The following is a 24096-nucleotide window of genomic DNA, read 5'->3' as shown; positions in this document are numbered from 1 at the left end:
GCAGACCCCCACGTGGGCGTGGAAAAGGAGGCGGGTCTTGCGGGCCCTGCTACCCTAGCCTACCTGCAGCCATTCGGACCGTGCTTCCTGAATGACCTGGCGCGAGGCCTGGAGACCCCCTCACAACCCGCGGAGTCTGCGCCACTGACTTCCGGGAACCGGGCTCTCCGTGACGTCAAACGCGGAGACTTCCGTTTCCGCTCGGGCGGTCTGGCTCAATTGCTAGGTCCTCCAGTTCTCGCCGGATTCCCACGGGTCCTCGCAGAGGACCAAGCAGGTGGCCGCTGCCGGCCTGGGGCCCGGGTGTGAAGGCCCGTGTTTGAGGACTTGGAGCTAGACCTTTTGTGCGCCCTCCTATCCAACAATAATTTGTTGAACATCTACTCTGCAAGATGCTGTAACTAGCCTGGGATGAGTTAATGTGGTGTCTACTTTGATTTGCTTTAGAAGACAGACTTGCAGAGAAGTAGGTACCCTACAGGGTAAGGTGTTGAGACGCACAGGGACAATACTGGGGTGAAGTGAGTTGGGCACTGAATGCACGAGGAAGCCCCAAAACTCTGTAATCAAGGTAAATTCTAACAGTTTCTTTAAAAATCAAAACTAACGCAAAAGAAAGAATCCATGTTTGACAAAATCTCACAGTTTTAAATAAACACAGCATTAGTAACCGTGCATTGCTGAGCCGTATTGGAGCCTGAGGCCAAAGGGGAAACTAGCAGTTCTTATCCTGGGACTTAGCTGGTTGGGGAAGGATATGTTCAGTAATCTGGCAGATATGCAGAGACAGATGAGAAGAGTCCCTTGTTAGGGTGAAACTGAAGAATTCAGTTCCTCCCGGCTTGAAACTTGGAACTCTGCTAATTAAGACAGGCCCTTGAGCCAAGGCCTCAAAGAAATTCTCAGACTCTGATTATCAAAATAGAAAAACTGGATCCATATCAGGGACCCTGCACACTAGTTAACTGAAGCCTATGTTTTCTGATTTATTAAGCGATCGAGGTTATCATTTTTAAAGCTTAGGACCTTTAACCCCACAAAACAAATATTCTGTGTTGTAGGATGATGACTGTCTCAGCAGTAAAGTCTGCAGAAGTTCTGTACGTCGGTAGCCTCTATCCCTGTCCAAAGAGCAGATTCCACGAAACCATTGAATTTGTACCTTGTAACACTTGGGGAAAGCCAGGGAGAATGAAAAAGAACTCAGCTAGGCGGTGTTGGCTCAGAATCTAGGTAAGAGCTAAGGTACTAACACCTAATGTGTTCTATTTAAAGATTTCTTCCTAACCTTTTCTATTCAATTGATGGTGCTGGAAACAGTAACTTTGTTCCCCATCTGTGACATCAGTTAAAAATGTGTTCTCTTGTTTTAAATAGGCAATTCTTCAGACGATCATGGGTATCCGAGGACTAATGAGTTTTGTAGAAGATCATAGTAATGAGTTCTTCACTGATGTTAAGTTGCGAGACACAAAAATTATCATTGACGGTTATGCCCTCTTCCACCGGCTTTACTTCAATTCAAACTTGGAGCTGCGGTATGGAGGGGACTATGATTCTTTTACAGATGTTGTACAAAAATTCTTTGAATCACTATTTGCTTGTAAAATCTGTCCATATGTTGTCTTAGATGGAGGATGTGACATTTCAGATAAGAAGCTTAACACTTTAAAGGATCGAGCTAGGGAGAAGATCCAGATGGCCCATTCCCTTTCTGTTGGCGGGGGTGGGTATGTGTGCCCCTTACTCATCCGAGAGGTGTTCATACAGGTTCTGATCAAGCTGCAGGTATGTTTCGTCCAGTGCTTTTCGGAAGCAGATCGGGACATCATGACCCTTGCTAATCACTGGAATTGCCCCGTGTTATCGTCTGATAGTGACTTTTGCATTTTTGACCTGAAAAGTGGGTTTTGCCCATTGAATGGCTTTCAGTGGAGAAATATGAACACCATCAAGGGCACACGAGACTGCTACATCCCTGCCAAGTGCTTTTTCCTCGACGCGCTGTGCTGTCACTTTGGCAACATGAACAAAACGCTGCTGCCTCTTTTCGCAGTCCTGTGTGGAAATGACCACGTTAATCTGCCTGTCATGGAGACGTTCTTGAGTAAAGTACGACTCCCTCTTGGGGCTGCCAGTTCTAAGGGTAGGAGACATCACCGGGTGCTGGGACTTCTAAATTGGTTGTCTCGTTTTGCTGACCCTACCGAAGCGTTAGACAGCGTTCTGAACCATCTCCCCAAAAAGAAACGAGGAACCGTGAAGGCACTTCTGTGCACCTCCATGGAGGAGTACCTGCAGGCCCAGGGAAGGCTTCAGGACTTCTTCCAGCATGGTGCTTACACCTGCCCAGACACCTGGAATCCCGGTTTACCACCGTGGGTGCTTGCGGCCTTAGCCAGGGGCCAGCTGTCCCCTTTCATCAGCGATGCTCTGGTGCTGAGACGGACCATTCTCCACACACAGGTGGAAAACATGCAGCGACCAAACGCCCACAGAATCTCTCTGCCCATCCGGCAAGTCATCTACGGGCTCCTCGTGAATGCTCCTCCACATGTGCGTAATGTGGCCTGGGATGCAGTGCCTCCTCAGCCTCCAACTTTCAGCGAACTGGAAAGAATCAATAAAAATATCAAAACATCAATTGTAAATGCAGTAGAACTACCCAAGGATCATTCTGACCTAAGCAAATTGACTGAGGTAAGTGTTTGTAATACCACTGCAATTTCTATAAATTAACAGTTTACAAAGTGCTTTCATATGTATTAGTTCTCAATATAACAAGCTGAGGTCGGTTGCTATATTGCCTCTATTTCGTAGCTGAGAAAACTAGGACTCTAAGTAAGTAACTGTGAATCATCAGCCAGGAAGTTATCCATGCTAGGCCTCAAACCTAGATCCTTCAGTACCAAATTTACCATTTCCACCATATTTAAGTAGCATGTGTTATCTTTGTGGTTATTACTACTGGAGTGTTGTTAACTAGCTAGTAATAGAATGGAGTTAGTGACTAGAAATGAAAGGGAAAAAAATTCTGAGCTGCAGAAAAAGGAAAGTTTGCCTTCAGGCCTTGACCAAAGGCATAACTAATATCTCAGACTGCACTGAATTGCAATTAACAAAATTGATACTGATACTTGGGCCTAATTTTTCATGTTTATTGATGAGAACCTTTTTTTAGAGTTGAGGTTTATGGCATCAGGATGATTTGCTTAGTTTGATACTGAAAACATGAGTCTTAACCTAACTCATTGTTGCTTAAACCTGAATAGCAGACCAACCCCTTTTTCAAGTTAAAAGAAAGTCTCATGGATCCCTGTCTTTACTTTGTTTTTTAGTACTATTACATAAATATATTAAAAATTACAAATAGGTATGAAGCTGCTTGTCTTCACAAATTAAATGCAGATAAATTCACAATTCCAATTGCAATACTTACTTGGGGGGGGGGGGGGTTGGATCCCTGGTGGCTCAGATGGTAAAGAATCTGCCTATAATGCAGGAGATGTGGGTTCGATTCCTGGGTTGGGAAGATCCCATAGAGAAGGGAATGGCCACCCACTCCAGTATTCTTGCCTGGAGAACCCCATGGACAGAGGAGCCTGGCTGGCTACAGTCCGTGGGGTCGCACAGAGTCGGACATGACTGAGCGACTAAGCACATTAGATCCAACTCAGTATTCAGACTCAGGAGTCTCCCAGGCCACTCCAAGTGCCTGTCAGCTCCAGGATATAGGACCTCATGACAGCATCCCCGGGGGTTTGAATCAGGAGCTGGAGTCCTCCCAAGATTATACACCATTGATTCTCCCTGGGGGGTGATTTTGCCCCCAGGTGACACTTGGCAATGTCAGGGGACAGTTTTGATTATTGGTAGTACTTGGGGAAGAGGCCTGTTGCTACTGCCATCTAGTTAGGAGAGGCCAAGTATATGGCTGAACATCTTATATTTGGCAGAACAGCACCCTCAACCAAAAATCATCCAGCCCAGGATAGGTGCTGGACAGGTGACCTACACAGGTGACCTACACTTTGCCTACACAGGTGACTAGGAACCCTCTTAGCCTCCCCATTGGTAACAGCTCAGGCAGGATGAATAGGATTCACATCGGTGGGTCCAGGAGCCTTCTTGGCAATGAGGAATGACTGCTAATAGGAAGAGGTTTCTTTCTGGGGTGATGAAATGTTCAGGAATTAGTGATGGTTGCACGTTCTTATTGCTAGTGGTAAAGAACCCATCTGCCAGTGCAAAAGGCTTAAGAGACCCAGGTTCGATCCTTGGGTCGGGAAGATTCCTTGGAAGAGGGCATGGCAACCCACTCCAGTATTCTTGCTTGGAGAATCCCATGGACAGAGGAGCTTGGCAGGCTACATCCATAGAGTCGCACATGACTAAAGTGACTTAGCATGACGTGGCACGGCACAGGCATTAGTTCAGTTCAGTCATTCAGTCGTGTCGGACTCTGCGACCCCATGGACTGCAGCATGCCAGGCCTCCATGTCCATCATCAACTCCCAGAGTTTACTCAAACTCATGTCCATTGAGTGAGTGATGCCATCTAACCATTTCATCCTCTGTCATCCCCTTCTCCTCCCACCTTCAGTCTTTCCCAGCATCAGGGTCTTTTCAAATGAGTCAGCTCCTCGCATCAGGTGGCCAAAATATTGGAGTTTCAGCTTCAGCATCAGTCCTTCCAATGAATACTCAGGACTGATTTCCTTTAGGATTGACTGGTTGGATCTCCTTGCAGTCCAAGGGACTCTCAAGAGTCTTCTCCAACGCCACAGTTCAAAAGCATCAATTCTTCAGCACTCAGCTTTCTTTACAGTTCAACTTCTCACATCCGTACATGACTATTGAAAAAACCATAGCTTTGACTAGACAGACCTTTGTTGGCAAAGTAATGTCTCTGCTTTTTAATATGCTGCCTAGGTTGGTCATAGCTTTTCTTCCAAGGAGCAAGCGTCTTTTAATTTCATGGCTATACTCACCATCTGCAGTGATTTTGGAGCCCCCCCGAAAAAATAAAGTCTGTCACTATTTCCACTGTTTCCCCATCTATTTGCCATGAAGTGATGGGACCAGATGCCATGATCTTAGTTTTCTGAATGTTGAGTTTTAAAGCCAACTTTTTCACTCTCCTCTTTCAAGGCATGTCATGGCACAAATAAACTAAACCATTTTAAAGGGGTGAATTTTATGACATGGGAATTATATCTCAATTAAAGAGGGAAAAAGTCCCATTGGCCTGCTTCCCCACAGGATCTAATATTTCTTGTAACAATTCCATATACATAACTTCTGAGGCCCTTGCAAGGGACATGCCTGATTACAAGTCACCATGCTCAGGGAAGCCCAAGATTGGACATCCACATCTGGTGAGTACAATTCATTTATCATTTAAGTCTAGATGCAGCTTTACAAGAGACATTCTCATCATGTTAAGTAGCACAACTGACTAGAGTTGAGCATAGGTCAGATTCCAAACAGGGATTTATTAAAACTTTACCCATACCAATAAAAAAAAAAAGTGCAGTTAGCACCAGTGTGGCTATTAGCATGACTGATGGTGTCCTGAATCCTTATAGCTCTTCCTGTTCTTCCACTGACCCTTCCCAGGAGTGTGTTGGAGGGCCATCAGTCACTCCTCTGTCATAAGGGCTCTATGGTTAATAGAGACTTTTTAATAATCATTAGGACCAGGTGGCCTCTATGCTGTGCTAGTCACAAACAATGGAAATCTTTTCTGAAGCAGTCTGACTATGCCCATGAGACCAGTTACCCATTCATGAATTTTGACTTAGGAATGCATACCCTGTTTCCAAGCACCCACCCCCAGGTTAACTATAAATTGTCCCAATGGCCCCTGCAAATGCTTCTGATCGATTGTTGTCCACCAGATCCTGATTCCATCCTGAGTGAGTTACCGAATAATAAACCAATCCACTGATTATATGGAGCCACATGCCTCATTTTTCAGTCTCAAGATGCCTTCTCATTCCCTCCATCCTCCAACAGCAACATTCTAAAGGATGTGTTGCTGAAATTACATTTCTACTCACAACATAAATGGTGCAATGTTGGAGGCCATTTTTTTTTAATCTATGGCTTTATTGAGAAGTAACTGATGTACAATGCAATGTCTGTTTTAAGTGTGCACATGCTGATGAGTTTCGATGTACATTTACATCCATGAATCCATCCTACAATTAAACTAATGAGTGCATCCATCAGCCCTAAATATTTCCTTTGCCTCTTTGCCCGTCATCTTTCCCTGAGTGTGTCCACATAGCACAGTGCACAGATAATTTATACCTTGATGAGTTCTGACCAGCTTGACAGTTCCACATAAGGAGAACCCAGGTGAAGACTCATTATCAGCACCCCTGCTTGCCCCAGTGTGGCTCCAGTCACTCTTTCCCTCACCTCTTGTAATCATTGTCTTGATCTCTAACAACATTGAATAGTTACTTTTTACACTTTATAAATCATCTGTCTTCTTTTATTCAACATGATGTTCATGAGATTAATGAGATTCATTCATATCACTGTGTGTAGTTGCAGATCATTCATTTCTCATTGCTGTGTGTTTTTACATTGAGGGAATATGTCCCAATTGATTTTTCCAGCTATTTTTTTTTATTAGCTGATGGGCATTTGGGCAGTTTGCAGTTTAGGCTGTTATGAATAGTGCTATGAACGTCTGAGTGCACAGCATTTAGTAAAAATATGGTCACATTTCAACAGAACCTGACAATTTCACATTGTCATACGTCCCAGCTACTCCCTTCCTGGTTATAGGCCAGCTAGGCGTGGAGCAGCTGGGACGTAAGACACACGTGTGTTCAGCCTAGGAGATTGCCAAGCGCTCTTGCACAGTGGTTTCATCAATAAATATTCCCACCAGCAGTTTATGGGCATTCCTCTGACTCTACACCTTTACCCTTACTTGGTGTCTTCTATCCTTTTAAAAAATTTTAGCTATTCTTATGGTTGCCATCATTTTAGCCAATTTGATGGGTGTTAATTTGCATTTCTCTGATGACTTATTTGAACCCTTTTCATGTGTTCATTGTCCGTGTGCATATTCTGTTAAGCTTCTATTTAAAGTCTTTTCCGTATTCCTGTTTTTTGGTTTATTCCTATATACAAGTCCTTTATCAAATAACATGCATTGTGGGGAGTTTACTATGGATTGTCTTTTCACTCTAGTATGTTTTCATGAACAGAAATTCTTAATACACTCTAAAATTTCATTATTTATGCCTATCACTTTTGTGACCTACTTATTGCCTGCTCCAAAGTCATAAAAAAAATTTTTGCCTTTCACATTTAGATCTGAAATCTATCTGGAACTGATATTTGTGTGTGTATATAGCATGACACAGGGGTTGGGACACTTTTCCTGCCTGAAAACCAAGTTGAGTCAATGAGTGCAGTGTGATAATACTCCTGGCTCAGTGGAGGTGACAAGTATTCTCATCATGTACCTGTATTCAAAGTGAGGGGAGATTTTAGTTGTATCTGCAGTGATGTCAGTTGGGTTTCCATTGGCACAGTCAATTCTGTATTCTAATTCAGTGCTGTTAGCTCTGATTAGCCCACGATAATTCTAAAGGGTATCGGTGCAGATGTGATTCCAGAGATGTGAAGTTCACATATGGAAACTTTGTGATAGTATCTGTTCATTTGGTTTGCTTAACATGATGTGGCAATAGTACTTCACCTGGGATTTACCTGGTGGCCCAGTGGTAGGGAATCCGCCTTGCAATGCAAGGTATGCAGATTTGATCTCTGGTCCGGGAAGATTCCACATGCTGCAGTTAAGCCTGCATGTCACAAGTGAGACTCGATGCAGTCAAATAAATTTTTTTTTTTTTAGTTTAAAAAATAATACTTCATCTGCTCTGTGCCAGCTCTTGTAATAGAAACTTTATATAATCGCTTATTTAGTTTCCACAGTAACCACATAGGATAGAGTTTCCATTTTCGCCATGTTACTTGCGGTGGACAGAGCACCATTCAAGTGAACCCTCAAAGGCTATCTGTAAGGCGAGATGGAAGGGGTCATTCTTGGAGAGTAAGGCAGTGTGCCAAGACCAACCTCTCTCCTCTGCCTCTGTGGCAGCTTCTTCTGCAGATTTGTCAACGTGGGATGAACCCTCACTAGATTTAAGAGCTGTGAGCAGAGCAGTTCCCCTTTGGGAAGGGAACATGGATGGGTGAGTCTTATGAAACATCTTGTGTAATTCATCCTAGTGTCCATTATACAGATGATCAGACCTGACTGTAGAAAAGCTCAGAAACTTACTCACGGCTGCAGTTAGTGAGGGGAGAACCTGTCTGAAGTCAAAGCCCAGACTCTTCTTGGTTCATAAAAGTTGTAACTTGGCTAGAGAACTCAATAATTTAAGCATTATGTCAGAAAAGAATTCATGTATTTTCTTAGCTTTGCTTGGTATGTCCTTTTATCAGTTTAGGAGATTATGAGGAATATATTTAAATTTGAGTAATTAATGCTGCTTCCCAAAGGGGTGGTTGGCTGTGCTGTGAACTACTTTGTGTACTTCTAACTTAAAAAATTCCATCAGAGTATTCAGTTATTAAAACCAGTACCTATAAATCATTGTATGAAAGCTGTCATACATTGATAATGAAACTGTTATGTCAGTTACAATGTGTTTTACTTCAAGGTAACATCTCCATTTTCAGCTGTCAACACATTTACTTACTGGCGAGGCATTATATGCCAAGAAATGTGCCAGGCAGTCTCATCTTTCCAGGAAATTAAGAAGGAAGTCTTTTCTGGCTTTGTGCAGACACCAGTAATACAAACTATTATTTTTCCTCTCAGAGTTTGGCGGTGAAGTTACCCTGAGGTTCTCTTTTAATAGTCTTAATTTCCTTATCTGTGAAACTCTGTGACCTGCAAGGTCCCTTATGTTTCTTAAGTCTTAAGAAAACTATCCTTCAATTAAAAAAGAATAAAAATTGAAAAGAAAGAAGAAGAAAAGATATTCATTAAGTTAAAATTATTTCGACCAGAAGCCTGAAGCTCTCATAGCTTGTTACTTCCTTTTATGTGAAACTTGGAGTAAAAGTTGGTGTGGTGAGTTACTAGCAGAATGCAGGCAGTGCTTAAATATTCCTGTTCCCCTGGAATATACCCGCCACTAGAAGTGGCCATCCTGGGGCAATTCTCTTGTGGGAGAAAACAGACAGTAAGACATACATTTGAGTCAGGACCCGGACAAACAGACGGCTGCGTGGGATGCTGCAGAGGGTGCACGTCGTCCCAGTCTGCCTTCCAGAGGTGGTCAGTGATGCCCTCATGGAGAACGGGGCCAGCACAGTCACTGGCAGGTAAGGGTAGGCTTGAATGTAGAAGTGTTCAAATGCAGATTTCTGGGCTCCCCTCAGATTTACTGAATCAGTTTTAAGGGATGGGGCCTGAGGATTGTTTTCACTAGCTTCCCAGATGACAGGCACAGTGAAGATAACCAGCAGCCCACACGGGGTGTGGACTGGGGCGTGGACTGACGCGAACAAGGACGACGGCACGTCCAGCCAGTCACCAAACTTACGCCACCCCTCATGAAGGTTCTAAATGCTTTAAGTGGGGCTGATTTTTTTTTCCACAGGAAGATAAGAAATTGACCTAGCTTCGTATGCATGAAAGTGTCTTCATACTAGAAAAAAAAAAAAAAAGACATTCCCCAAAGTAACTTTCAGAATGTCTGGTGTGTGTTTTCAGCTCTCCTTGGCTAGCCGGCAGATGCTTCTGTTAGAAACGCTGAAGGTGAAACAGAGCCTCCTGGACCCAGTCCCTGCCGCGCTGAAGTTGCCTGTCGCTGTCAGCTGCTACTGGGTGCAGCACGCAGAGGCCACACTAAAGCTGCATCACCTACAGGCCCTGCTGCTGGGGATGCTGCTGGGGCCCTTGCGTGCCATGGTCAGCAGCCCAGGTAGGTATCTGCATGTTCCAGGAGTGTGTCTTCATGAGTTATGTGCATATAATCAACAGTTGAAACAAACAAGAGTTCCCGGATTATTCACTTCCATCAGTTGTATCAGAACTTAGAAGTGGGGCACCCAGACATCTCTGATTCCTTGATCAGTCTTCCTGAGCACCACGTGTGCCTTGACCCCAAGGGCACAGCAGTGAAGATGTGCTGATGCTGCCTCCCCCGCCTGCCCCCCAGCACCTGAGGCTGAGTCTTGAAAGCATGACTATCACGTGCATTTTGTACTCCGTGTTCCCGGTCCCTCTTCCGTGGGGCAGCAGCATCTCCCCTGGAGACTTAGGTCACATTGCCCGTTAGTGGAACTTCTGAACACCTACAATAACAGTAACAGTTAATGCTTGTGCTGTTATTTTTGTTTTTTTTTTCCTCCACTGCAAGTTTCTGTTAGTACATAAGTTAATGATGGCAGAAATAGTAATTTCTATTAGAGAACTACACTTTGAGGCACTTTCATCTTCATTTAAACACCAGGTGAAATAAATACTGAAGCATTGGAGCCTGTCAATCCTCTAATGAAATTACTCTTTGTACAAGATTATGACCTTTATCCAACATGTATAATAGTTGTCACACTCTGGAACAGCACTATCTAACATGACAGCTGTGAGCCACATGTGGCTATTTAAAGCTGAACATTCAGCTTCTCAATGAACTCACATTTCAAATGCCCCAGAGCCAAAGTGGCTAGAGGCTTCTGTACTGGACAGCACAGATGTAGAACATTCCCATCATTGCAGGAGGTTCTGGACAGCACTACTCTGACATTTGCTATTTAAATTAAGTTCATGAAACGATGAGCCAACACAGACTCCAGGACACCCCAGGGTGTGAGAGCAGCTGTCAGAAGAGACTACTGCAAAGCAAGTAAGTTCCGGCCCACTACCAGTTAGGACAGAAGTTAGGGTGTTTCCCCCCAGTGAATATAAACATAGCTTAAGAAGATTGTCAGAGTACCAGCCTATTAGGTTTCTGCCTCAGTCCAGCAGAAGGGGCATGTCAAGGGTCTGTCTGTTTTCTCTGAGGCATGTGGACCGCCCCCCCACCGCAGGCAGGCTCAGGGCCTTGCTGCTCGCTCATTGCTGAAAGGTGGGCCTCCTTTTCCTCCCTTCCAAGTTGGTCTGGAGGGCAGGCTGCGTGTGGACCTGGGCACAGGCAGGTCTCCTGGGGTGGTTGCTGCTTTTCCTTCAACACTGAGCAGGTGGATGACTTGCCAGATTCTCTAAGAGTCTTACTTCTGTTTTCTCCCCATAAAACAGAAGTTAAAGCGTGTTTTGAACACACAACTGTTTCTTTGAGGAAATTTGGTGAAAGAGAATGGGATTTTTCATAGTAATTGGTGTTTTTCAGAGACAGATTTAGGGTTTGGAGAGTTCAAATGTTTAAGGGCAGGTAGTAGATCAGAGGAAGAAATATTATTTTAAGGAAGAGTAAAGAACTTGGGGTTGAATAAATTTAGGTTGTCACTAAAAAGGCATCTCAGTATAAATATTTCAGTTTATATGTTGAAAGGCTTTTACATTGACATGAAAATAGCAAAGAGCCAGAAAAGAAAAGCATTTTGGTTATTTAAACTAGTTTTTTTCTTTATGGAATCTGAAGTTTTATGTATGGAAAAATATTGCAAGATGATACAGTGTTTTTGGAAATACTGCCCTTGGGCTGTGTGTCTTGTCCAGAGGAGAAAGCTGTGCGGGGCGGCGGTGCTGAGACGCTGTGTGAAGAGCTGCAGAGAGTGAAGGCAGCCCCAGGCACACGGCTGGACTTAGACACGGCCCACGTCTTCTGTCAGTGGCAGTGTTGCCTGCAGATGGGGCTGTATCTCAACCAGCTGCTATCCATGCCTCTCCCGGAGCCGGACCTGACTCGGTAAGTACATACCAGGAAACCAGTTCAGGTGGCCACATGTCAAAGTGCTATTTACATTTAAAGCAAAGATGATTTTTTAACGAAATCAAATTTAGTATCATTGGTCATGGATCACTGTTATAGCTGAAGAACTATAATGCTAAGCTTAAAAAATATTAAATTATTTCCGTATTTCCAAAGAAAGTTTCCATGATTTTTTTTAAGCTTTCCAAATTAAAAAAAAAAAAATCAATTCCTTAAAGTAAAAGTAAAGATGAGAGGCAGTTGTCGGTAAAGTGTAACTCTTCCCCTCATTTCTTTCAGATATCACAGTATGAAGGCTTTTTCTGATGATCTTACTGGAACGTTCTCTACTTCCAGTCTCTGTAGTCCTGCTGCTCTTCTGTCTTTGTACTTGCATTTCTTACCACTTGGCATATTATTATTCATTCATTCATTCAGATAGTAAATATTTACTCTGTGCTAGGGTGTAGCGAGCAAAACATCTAAAAAGTCTGTTGTCACAGAGTTTTTAGTGATGTGACTATTAGATGCTTATGTGGATTTTTTTGTCTGGGGCTTTGATTTTGCCAGACAAGTACGAAGAAGGGAGAGACAGCCTGCATGCTAGGAAGTGGGTTAACGCTTGACTGTGGAGTGTAAAATGTGTAAGAAAAGGCTAGCAGTAGGCTGTGGGCCAGTTAAAAGGGTGGTAGGATCAATAGACTGGACATCTGAGTGATTTGTATATTTGAGGGAGTGAGTGAGAAAGATAAAAGGGAGATGGTTAGAAAATAGACTTGCAGTTACATATATCTCTGCAGTTGATTATAAGCCCTGGGAGGGCTAAGGACTTGCTTGCTGTGTTTACTGTTATAGCCCCAGAGCCTCGCATTCATTAAGTAAGTACTCACGTATTTGTTGAATAAATGAGTTTTATATGGAGGCATTTCATATATGCTGGTATGACTTGAAATGTTTCAAGTTCAAAGCTTCCTAGCAGTAAAGACTGTTGTTAATGTTATTGAAGGTAAGTCTGTGTGCCTGACTCATAGTGAGGCCAAACGATACCAGAATATTGGAGTTTGGAGCAGAGAAAAGTTTATTGCAGGGCCATGCAAGGAGATGGGGGGCTTGTGCCTTAAAAACCCGAAATTCCCCCAAAAGCTTTCAGCAAAGCCCTTTTATAGGAAAAGGGAGGGAGGGCATGGTTAGTTGTTGCAAACTTCTTGGGGTCAGATCCTTTGTTCTTGGTCAGGTCCTGATACTCCTGTACACTCCTAACAAAACAGTTGTTATTCTCTGTTTTGAGATAGGGAAGGGGAGACATTAAGTTCTGTTTCCTTGCTTCCTTGTGGCTTTTAACACCTAATTCCTTAAGTAAAGCAATGGCATTACCCCTCATTTTACTTGTTCAAAGCCCCAAGGCTTGACTTTCATCCTCTGAGGTCCAGGCCCTGGCTAAGAGCAGAGGGTCCTCGTGTGGGCCAGTCCCCTGCCCAGGAGCGCTCGTCCAGCACCCAGTCGGCCCTCCCACCCAGGCCTGGCTCAAGAGGCAGATCTCAGCTGCCAGTGCACTCAGGACCAGGACCCCAGGCCCTGCCCAGCCAGTCCTCAGCCTGGGATTCGGAAAACACTGCCATCTACCTGTCCCCACATTGTCCTGGCACCCCTGCGGCCCTGACTGTTGACAGAGCAGGACCTCTAACCACCTGGCTACCTCTCCTGTGCTGAGGCCCAGGCGCCTGCCCCTCCCGTTTCGTGAGTGCAGTGCCCGAAGCTCTCGCTGCCAGCATGCCGGCCCATCACGCCTGCCAGCTTGACAGCACCTGGGCCTCAGCTGCCCCCACAGGCCCCCAGCAATCACAGCTGGCCACACAAACCTTCCAACCCAGCCAGGCCCCTATTACATTAATATACCCTGGAACTTTCTACCAAATAAGATTAATTGCCCTTTGACCTATGGATTCTTTATTCCTTTCCTTTAATAATTTTGGCCATCCTTGACTGGATCCTCTCTAGTGACCACGGATCCATTTAAAACAAAACAGCAGAAACAGTTCCCTTAATGGTGATTTCAGCAGAGTTGTTCCTGCATCTCAGCATCAAAGGCTCTTTAAGTGATGATTTATACTAAATAAATGGTGGGTCTCCCATCAGTTGCTAAGGTACCAATCAACCCTGGCAGTAAGTTATATATTAAATCTGTGGCTTCCAGTTTCGTCTCAGCTTGTATTTGTGGAGTTTTTAATCCAAGTGAACCAATGACCTCACAAATGATGCAATTAAATTTTCTCGTATTTCAACAGCCTGTTTGTTTAATCAGAGGCATTTTAACTCCTTTTCTTTGAAGTGTTAAGAGACCTGCTCAAGCTGGGGCCAGTTGCACAACCAGCAAGCACCCATCATTTACTTTGTAGATTAAAAGTTCTAAGTATTACCAAGAAGTAAGCGTGGTAACAATCCAGTTCCTTCTTTCAAGAAGCAGACTGTCCTTGAGTAAGTAATAATGAGTTTACAGAGGCAGTGCTCTCGTATTTGATGCATCTGTTGAAGCCCCGTCAGTGACACTGTCCCAGTGCGGGAGCCTCGGCTGTAGTGACCCCCTCTCCTCTTCCCTGAACAGACTGTACAGCGGGAGCCTGGTGCACGGGCTGTGCCGGCAGCTGCTGACGTCGGCCTCGGTGGAGAGCCTCCTGCGCCTGTGTCCTGAGGCCCAGCAACTCTACGGACATCTGTTCAACGCCACAAGGTCCTGCGCCCCTGCTGAACTCTTCCTACCAAAGGGTAGATTAAATCCAAAAAGAAGAAAGCAGAAGAAATCAGGTATCAGCTCGTCAGAGAACAGAGTGGGAACCACCCTGAACGCTAGGAGTTGGCATGAAGGAAGCAATCGGTTTGAGCTGTTGATGGTGGAGACCTTGGAGAATGAGGCAGCCCCGGAGCTCGAATAAACTGTTATATAATTCTTATCAAGAATTTGTGTTACCTCCATTGAAATGATAAGAGTTTTTCTTTAGAATTAATCGGTGAGAGGATAAACATGCAGTACTTTGAATCGCAAAGTATTTTGTATTCTGCTTTTGACAGTGATTTAAGTAAACTTTTTGTATTTCTTAAACACATGTGAAAATGTTTGTACTTGCCACGTTCCACTTCAGTAAGTTAATAATAGTCTATAGTCTTCAAATTGCAGCAACTCAGTCCAAGCTATGTTTTTTCAAAAGGAACAAAAGTCCTATGTCAGTTACTTCCTATAAGCTGAAGCTGACTTACCATCATTTAAAACAACTTTTTTACAACTATGTCTTCTTCATCCTTTATTAGGAAAGGTCTACGCCCTGGATGATAGAAGCAGCCAGACAGAAAATGAGACTCTTAAGTACTTTGACAAGAGCCCATGGCAGGGCTGATGAGCACTTTTAGAACAGAAATTGAAACTGTAATGGTCCCAACAATAGAAGAAACAGCATCCCGGTAATGGGATGTGCAAGTAATTTGATGTCATAGCCAGCATTTTTAAATGGAATTATCAGATACACATATCGTGGATTGTGCAACTTCTTACTGTGGACTGCAGTCAAGACTTTGAAAGGCACTGCTCTGGAACACACTAGAGGCTACCAACATTAGAAACACCTACAGAACGGTAAAGACATGGCCAGTTCTAAATAAATAAAGTAGAAAAGCAAGTGGAATGAATATATTTGGGCAAGATCTGAGAGTATACTCCAACCTTAATTTTTTATCTATTCATGCAAATGGTGTTCCTGCTGTCTTTACTGTCTCATTGCTATATTCCGTCAGCAGCTAAATGTGGCTTCAGCTGTTTTTTTGAGCAGGCCTATCTTCAGTTATTTTTGTACTATTCATGGGGTTCTCACGGCAAGAATACTGGAGTGGTTTGCCATTCCCTCCTCCAGTGGACCCCGTTTTGTCAGAACTCTCCACTATGACCCATCCATCTTGGGTGGCCCTGCACAGTATGGCTCATAGTTTCATTGGGTTATGCAAGCATGTAAGATCTCTGTCATATCAAAATCCTTGATTCTTGGAGCTGGGGGCCAGTGGAGAAATTATACTAGTAGCAGTGTCTTATTTCCCGACTTATCATCAACACTGCTTTTTTAAAAATATTTTTAATTAGAGGATAATTGCTTTACAATATTGTGCTGCTTTTTAAAACCACCAACCTTGCATGAAAAAGCACTCTTTCCCAGTTCTGCTTTGGCAAGTGTACTGATTTGATAGGCCCCAAACTGAAGAGTGTAGGGCTACATAATTTAATTGTGTAGGGCTACAATTCAAAATTGAATTGTATCATTTACCTTTTTCTTTCATTAACAGGAATTTTTCAATCGAAGGAGCCTTCCTTCTTTCAGGAGACATAAGAAAACAGGTTCCTTTCTTTCACTGTTGGAATTTAGGGCCATTCACTTGAAACTATCTAGCCTTGCAGTCAAGTTAAAATCTAATAATGTCCATTAACTCTTACTCTGAGAATTCAGGAAAGTTACCTACTCTGGTATGTATCTTCTCCTGTGTATATTAAGCAAGAGGTCACAAGTGCTCCACAGTACATCCCAGGGGGTTTACCAAAGAAATATGACATAGTACCTGACCCCCAAAGTCATACTTGTGTGAGCTGCAGGGGGAGGTGAGACAGTGAAATAATGAGAACATTTTATGATGCAGTTCATCAGATGCAAAATGGCAAAGTAACGGATGGAAGGCTACAATCAGGAGAGAGCAGCCATGAGGACGAGGAGGCAAAACCTGAGGATTCTTAGACGTGGCTTTTGATCTTGGCTGTGAGAGAGGGATGTGATTCAGAGGAAGTACGGGAGGGGCTGGGAGCACGTGTAGAACGTCACGTACTCCACTTGGAAAACCTGTTTCCTATGTTTTTTAATCAAGTCTTTAGACCTTGCTCTTTCGATTTAGTTCTAGCTACTGAAATTTCACTTGAGTCTTTGGGGATGTTACATCTTCAATTAGCAATTTAAGTAATAAAAAGAACTTTGGACAGCTAAGATCAATAAATTTTAGGAATAAAGCTGGAGAGAAAAACACTATAATATGAAGTTGTCCTCTGTTTAGCCGTGATTAAACTTTTGTACAAGTCCTTTTTGAGATATGTGGATGTGGAAAGTTGAATGTGTATATGCTATAAATATAAAGGTCTTAATAACAACAAAAAAGGAATTCAAATTAATTTCATATTTGAATTTCTAACTCAAACCAATTAGTTTTAGAAGCTAGAAAGATCTTACAATTATCTTTTCCTCCTTTGTGAATAAAATAAATGAACCAATGACTATGTCTCAGTTACCCTATCTGCTGGAGTAGGAAACGGCAACCCACTCCAGTATTCTAGTCTGGAAAATTCCATAGACAGAGGAGCCTGGTGGGCTACAGTTCCTGGGGCTGCAAAGAGTTGGACACGACTGAGCATACACACTCACCCTATCTGTAAAACTGGAATCAGAATAGTTCACATTATTGTCCAAGGGATAAAATGACGTGTACTTTTAAATTAGTTAGCACAGTGGCCAGCACTAAAAACATGCCACAAATGACAGCTATTATTAAATCCACCCCTGAGAGCCAAGAGCAAAGCAAGGGCTCTGGGAGAAATGAGGGTGCTGGGCAGAAACAAGGCATCGTGAAACCAGTGGCTGCCAGAGCTCATGGCAGACTCTTGCAGAGGCAAAGCAGGTCAACATTGTTAAATTAGCGTCTGAGTTGAGAAGGGCAAGACGTGAGAACATGAGCGCAGCTTTAGCAGAGCTGCCAGGCCGAAGCCACACTGGAAAGTGGAGAAGTGCTGGGAGGGTGCGAAGCAGCAGCCAAGCTCAACTCCAGGAAACAATGAATAAAGACCAGAAGGAACAGGCCCTGTGTGAGAATCGTGCTGCTTCTGTCCTTTTTTCTTGTTATCGAGGAATTTTCTGTAGTGTTTTTAAACCCAATTTGAAAGACTTCAGGACGTGTTTAGAGACGAGAAAATTAGGAGCAAGTGTTACCTTTTCCTGGTAACAGCTGCAAAGGTTATATCCTGGCCCTGTTCCATAACCCTAAGGAGACCAAACAGTCTCCCACATAGTGAGGCTTCCAGAGGCTTCCTGAGCACTGCTCTCTAGCACATGCTATTTGACTGGTTTGCACACCACGAACCAGGCAGCCCCCAGGAATCACGTGCAAGACCAGGAGAAATAATTCCACTTCTGTAAAAGGACAAACTCTCACTAGTATCTGACTTCAGACACAGTGACCCTGGATTCTTAGTGCGGTGTTAGTGGAGTACTCAATATTTATCTCAATGTCTTTCATTGGTGCATTTCAATCAGGGCAGCAAGAAATGATTCTGTACTTATACCAGGTTAAAATGAAATACTCTTTCTTTAGGAGAGATGTCCATTAAAAAGATGGCTCTCCACGTAGCAACAGCTTTCTGAGCCATACAGGATACGTTGCTTTAGCATTTCTTCCCAGGTCTGAATAATGCTATAATTCAAGCCCATCTAGCTGTAATAATTCTAAGATGAGAACTTCCTGCTGAGGAAGAGCATTTTAAATTTCAAAGGCATGGACTGCCCCCAGGCAGTGTACCAGTCTGTTAAAATGGGTGAAAGAAATGAAGGGGTAAAACATGGAGAATTGTTCCAGCTAGTTTCAATGGATTTGGTGTTCAGGGAGAGAAATTCCATATGTTACATATGCACATACAATCACTTTTTTTTTTTTTTTGGCCTCACCATGTGGCTTGTGGGATCTTAGTTCCCCAACCAGGGACTGAACTCAGGCAACACCAGTGAAAGTGCCAAGTCCTAACCACTGGAACCACCAGGGAATTCCCCCACATGCAATCACTTTTATTCCTAACTAGTATAGGTAACATTTTAGGTATTTGATTAATATAGCTAAAGTTTTGATTAAAATAGCTAAATTGTATATATTCTAAGAAATTTTCCCATTATCACTTTAGGAGATACTTGGGAGATTTCTGTGTACAATATAACCCACTATCATTAGGATCAAGGAATACCTAGGAATGTTTTTGCAAAAAATGAAACAGAACAGTAAGAATGTATCAATACTGGATTTTTTATAATTTGTAAGACTGAATCATTTGACTGTGTGAAAACATTATAACCATCACATGAGCTAGCATACAAGATTGGAAAGACTTTTCACACATGTTGATATATATATATATAATGAGGGCTTTTTGGAGGATTAACTGAAGTGCTTATTCTTCTTGAAAAATTGCTGTGTGTGTATCCAGCCATCACCGCCCTCCCCATCTTCCTATGTCTGGTTTATGTGTGTTCCTTGTAACAAGGGAATAAATCAAAGGATGTTGACAGTAAAAACAAGTCTACTCTGCAGTGTCTCAATGCATGCTGCCATGGATGCAGAGTAATGAGCTCTATTTCAAAATAGGTGGATTAATCTACTTATTAAAAGTGAATTTGTTCTGCTATGGAAACCTCTTTTTTGAGTAAATACATATTAATATTACTCTAAAAAAATGGAGTTAATAAAATACCAATGAGAACTGCTATAAATCACTGTTTAAACTGCCATAACAACACAGCATTTTTTTCATTAAAAAGAAGAAACCTTATTTTCAGCTTTCCTATTCAGCTGTCATTCAGTATTTCTATAGCACGGGGTGGAGTTGAAAATGAGGGAGCTGGGGGTTCTGTTGTGGACTGTTGCTGTTTTTTAGTCTCTAAGTCGTGTCCAACTCTTTTGCAACCTCAGGGACTGTAACCCTCCAGGCTCCTCCACCCATGGGATTTCGCAGGCAAGAATACTGGAGTGAGTTGCCATTTCCTTCTCCAGCGGATGTTCCCAACCCAAGGATTGAATCTGCGTCTCCTGCATTAGCAGGTGGATTCTTTACCACTGAGCCACCAGGGAAACCTTGGTGGATATGTTAAGTTAAACATAGCTTTTAGGTGCTTAAATAGAGAGAAGCCTAAATTAAAGTCCTTGAGTGTTGAGATTATGTTGAGATTATGAAATGTTTTCCTCCTCCTCTGTTTACAAATATCTCCAATAAGTATTTTGTACTATTGTAGTCCCTTTAAAAAAGAAAGAGGAACTAGACATCAAATTGCCAACATTTGCTGGGTTGTAGAAAAGGCAAGGGAATTTCAGAAAAATCTCTGTTTCATTGACTATGCTACAGCCTTTGTCTGTGTAGATCATGACTAACTGGAAAACTCTTAAAGAGATGGGAATACCACAATACAGATCATCTTACCTGTCTCCTAAGAAACGTTATGTGCAGGTCAAGAAGCAAGTTAGAACCCTCTATGGAACAACCAATTGGTTCAAGATCGAGAAAGGAGTACAACAGTGCTGTCTGCTGTCACCCTGTCTGTTTAACCTATATGCTGAACACATCATGAGAAATACTGGGCTGGATGAGTTACAAACTGGAATCAAGATAGGTGAGGGAAACATCAACAGCCTCAGATATGCAGATGATACCACTCTAATGGGAAAACGAAGAGGAATGAAAGAGCCTCCTGATGAGAATGAAGGAGGAGAATGAAAAGAGCTGGCTTAAGACTAAATATTAAAAAACTAAGATCATGGCATCCGGCCCTATTACTGCATGGCAAAAAGAAGGGGAAAGGGTGGAAGTAGTGACAGGTTTCCTTTTCTTAGGCTTCAGAATCACTGTGGATGGTGACTGCAGCCATGAAATCAGAAGATGATTGCTTCCTGGCAAGAAAGCAGTGACAGACCTAGACAGCATGTTGAAAAGCAGACACATTACTCTGCCAACAAAGGTCCGTATAGTAAAGGCTATGGTCTTCCCAGTGGTCACATACGGTTGTGAGACCTGGATCATAAAGAAGGCAGAACACCAAAGAATTGATGCCTTCGAACTGTGGTGCTGGAGAAGACTCCTGAGAGTCCCTTGGACAGCAAGATTGAACCAGTCAATATTAAGGGGGATCAACACTGAATCATTCCACTGGAAGGACTGATGCTGAAGCTCCAGTATTTTGGTTATCTGATGTGAACAGACAACTCATTGGAAAAGTCCCTGATGATGGGAAAGATGGAGGGCAGAAGGAGAAGGGGCCATCAAAGGATGAGATGGCTGAATGGCATCACGGACCCAACAGGCATGAGTTTGAGCAAGCTCTGGGAGATGGTGAAAGACAGGGAAGCCTGGCATGCTGCAGTCCATGGGGTTGGAAAGAGTTGGACACGACTGGGTGTCTGAACAACAACAACTGTTATAATCAGAGAACTGTAATAGTTGAGATTCTAGGAAGTATGCCATTAAGCAAGCAAGCTTCTGACAGTTCCTGTCTAGCCCCCCAAAACTGAGAAAAACAAGAGGCAAAAAAGGTAGGCAGGGGGCGTTTGGTACTGAAACCTGGGAATGGTGACATTCACAAATCCAAGTCCCAATCAAAGCACTATAGTTCTGTAAGCTCCCAGATTTATGCAAGTTTTTTTTAAAGACACTGACCCTACTATGATCATCATAAATCATTTTGCAAAGCTATTTTGTAGGTCGGACAGCCAAGGGGAATTCACTAAGAAATCCTGTCATAACTTTACTGTAGCAATATACTGTGCAAATATGTTGGTTTAGAATGTTCTTTCTGAGACTGGACTGATACTATATTTTGAATAATATACTTCAGCCTGCTCAAACAATGACGCATGTCTTTGTGTTTGTGTTAGGAGGAAGCAGCTGACAAGAAGGAAGTCCATCCAAGGGGTTGAGGAGGACAGGTAAACAGAAGAGCAGACTCTGCAATAGTAGCTTAGGTGAGTGGGGGGTGTGTGTGTGTTGAAGAGCGTAACTCTGATGGGACCACAGATCAGAACACTCCAGCCCATTCTCAGAGGGAGCCTTGGTGATGAGGTGGACCAGTAACGGCTGCCACGTCCTTCCTGTTGATGACGTTCTGAGAACAGACTGTCTCTGACTTCTTCCACAAATAGGAGCCTTAGTGGAGACCCAGGAGTCACTGACAGCAAATCTGGTATCAGCTGCATCCATTTCAGACAGAATACCTTGTTGAGACTGGAGCGTAGAGAAAATCGATGCCACCTCCTTTCTGGTCCACTGAACACACTGCAGAGGCCTTATTCTGCTCTTTGTGAACAGCTACATCCGAGGCAACCTTCTATGAAAGACCAACATGAATGCAGTGGTGAACAATATGGAAGTAAATGTGAGTACTTGTGTGCCAATAAAATTTGTGGGCCATAGTCTCTCATCCCCTACACTAAATTAACAGCCCTATGTGGGTGAGTTAGGAAGACATTAAACAGTTTCTCTTAATTTTTAACACCTCTAATTCATGGGCTATCTATCTAGACCTGTTCCATGAAGAAAGATGCTTATAAATTCCAATGCAGTTATATTATGCAACTGTATGGATGAATATGATAAAGGACCATGAAGACACACTCATTTATAACTCCCTAAAATCCATCTAGCAATGCTTCAATATGAAATCTGTCATATCTTTTTTATCAAGCATACACTTTTCTGCCATTTGGTTGGGGCCTGCTATGTATTTCTCAAAGATAATATTTTGTGAGACTCTCATAACCAGTTGTTTCATATTGGCTTTTAAGGTGCAGACTTGATGAAAAAGAGCACATGGGCAAGGCATTATGGTATTTTATAACCACAGATGACACCAAATTGTCACTTCTAACTGTATAACAGGGAAAGCCTCAATAGAAAAGTACTTTAATATAGCTGAGTGAATTGGTTTTTAAAAAAAAAAAAAAACCTTTATCAAAGAGCATTTTTTTTAATTCAAAAGCTGAAAATACTCAGAAAACAAAAATAGATCTTTAGGGTCATGTAGAACAAATTTCCCACACTGTGTGCTCTTAATACTGTGAGATATGATTTCTATCCTTATCTAAGTAGAAGAATGCAGTTACTGCTGAAGAAATAATGGTGATGGGGCAACTGGGGCTGATGTATGAAGGCAGCTCAGCCAGGCCAGTAGCCATGGGGCCACCTAGACCTATGGGCCTCTGCCAGGGTGTCTGCCAGTTTGGCTAGACTCACACACAAAGGGATCAGAATGGCAGAGCCGGGTGCGTCCTGTGATCCCCACAGGACACACTGCCCGCCTGGAGCAGCGCAGACACGGCAGGCCCCACACGCTCAGGTCCGTGGGAGTGCCGGCAGGTCTGCATCAGAGAGGGATTTATAAGGATCCAAACTAAAGCCTCAAAATGTTTTCCTACCCAAACTTCCAGCACCTAAACTTACTCTGAATAAAAAGAGAAGATTATAGCAAATTTCTATCTGCATTTATCACTTAAGTGATAATCACTTAAGTGGCTTGGACTTAAAAAATTTTAATGCTTTCAAAAAAATAAAATCCCACAATTGTATACCCAAACTTATGTCTGCATTTATTCTAACCGGTATTTACCCCTCACACACACATACATACACATTCCTTTAGAGCCATCTGGAAAGGCCATCCTGGTTGGCTCTTCAACTGGGCTTTGAAGAACAGGTAAAATCTCTGATTCTCAAATTAAAACAGAGCAAAAAGGATTTCAAGTTGAAGAACTACTGTCCAAAAAGACCAGTAAGTGGACTGTGTTGGAACAGTGTGTGTGAGATATGAGGTTAGAGATCCAAAGAACTGTGAGTAAAATGCAAACAAACAAAATCAGCACTGTTTTCTACTCACTAACCATAATTCTTAATAACTAAAGAAATTACTTTCAAAAAGTATCTTACTCTCTCAAAGCTGAGTTTACATTCATTTATCGCTTTACTTTTTTAAAATGTGTTTGTAATTGGAGAATAACTGCTTTACAGAGTTGTGTTAGTTTCTGCTCTACAACAATGTGAATCAGTCCTATGTATATATATACACCCCCTCTGCTTGAGCCACCCTCTCAGCTCCCCATACCCCTCCCCTTTAGGTCATCACAGAGCACCAAGCTTAGCTTCCTGCGCTTCATAGCCGGTACTCACCAGCAATCTGTTTTACACATGGGAGTGTATATATGTCAATGTTACTCTCTCACTTCATCCCAGCTCTCCTTCCCCCATTGTGTCCACAAGGACGTATTTGTAAGTCCGTACCATTATTTATTTTCTATTCCTGCCTTGCAAATAGGTTCATCACTACATTTTTCTAGATTCCTATCGCTTTACTTCAGTTCAATTGCAAAGTCGTGTCCGACTCTTTGT

The 24096-nt window shown here is 42.8% G+C and overlaps 1 protein-coding gene across 7 annotated transcripts; it reads left to right on the top strand.

The window, feature by feature from the left end:
• The first annotated feature begins 46 nt into the window (after nt 1–46).
• ASTE1 (asteroid homolog 1) lies at nt 47–23620 on the top strand. Of its 7 annotated transcripts, none has more exons than XM_043874524.1 (7): nt 47–571; nt 1062–1233; nt 1378–2700; nt 9755–9965; nt 11702–11891; nt 21594–21644; nt 21858–23620. In XM_043874524.1, the coding sequence occupies exons 3-7, from the start codon at nt 1396–1398 to the stop codon at nt 22126–22128; spliced, it is 2028 nt and encodes a 675-aa protein (XP_043730459.1). In that variant the 5' UTR covers nt 47–571; nt 1062–1233; nt 1378–1395; the 3' UTR covers nt 22129–23620. The 7 variants fall into 7 exon arrangements, with proteins under 7 accessions (XP_043730459.1, XP_043730462.1, XP_043730461.1 ...); XM_043874527.1 differs by having other exon boundaries at nt 50–571; nt 21594–21680; nt 21858–21994; XM_043874528.1 differs by lacking the exons at nt 21594–21644; nt 21858–23620 and adding an exon at nt 14497–14991 and having other exon boundaries at nt 51–571; nt 1378–2112; nt 2467–2700.
• The last annotated feature ends 476 nt before the right edge of the window (nt 23621–24096 follow it).

This window comes from Cervus elaphus, chromosome 19, assembly GCF_910594005.1.
Source record: "Cervus elaphus chromosome 19, mCerEla1.1, whole genome shotgun sequence".
NCBI lineage: Eukaryota > Metazoa > Chordata > Mammalia > Artiodactyla > Cervidae > Cervus > Cervus elaphus.
Note: the sequence above shows the minus strand (reverse complement) of the source record. Positions and strands in the feature narration are given on the sequence as shown.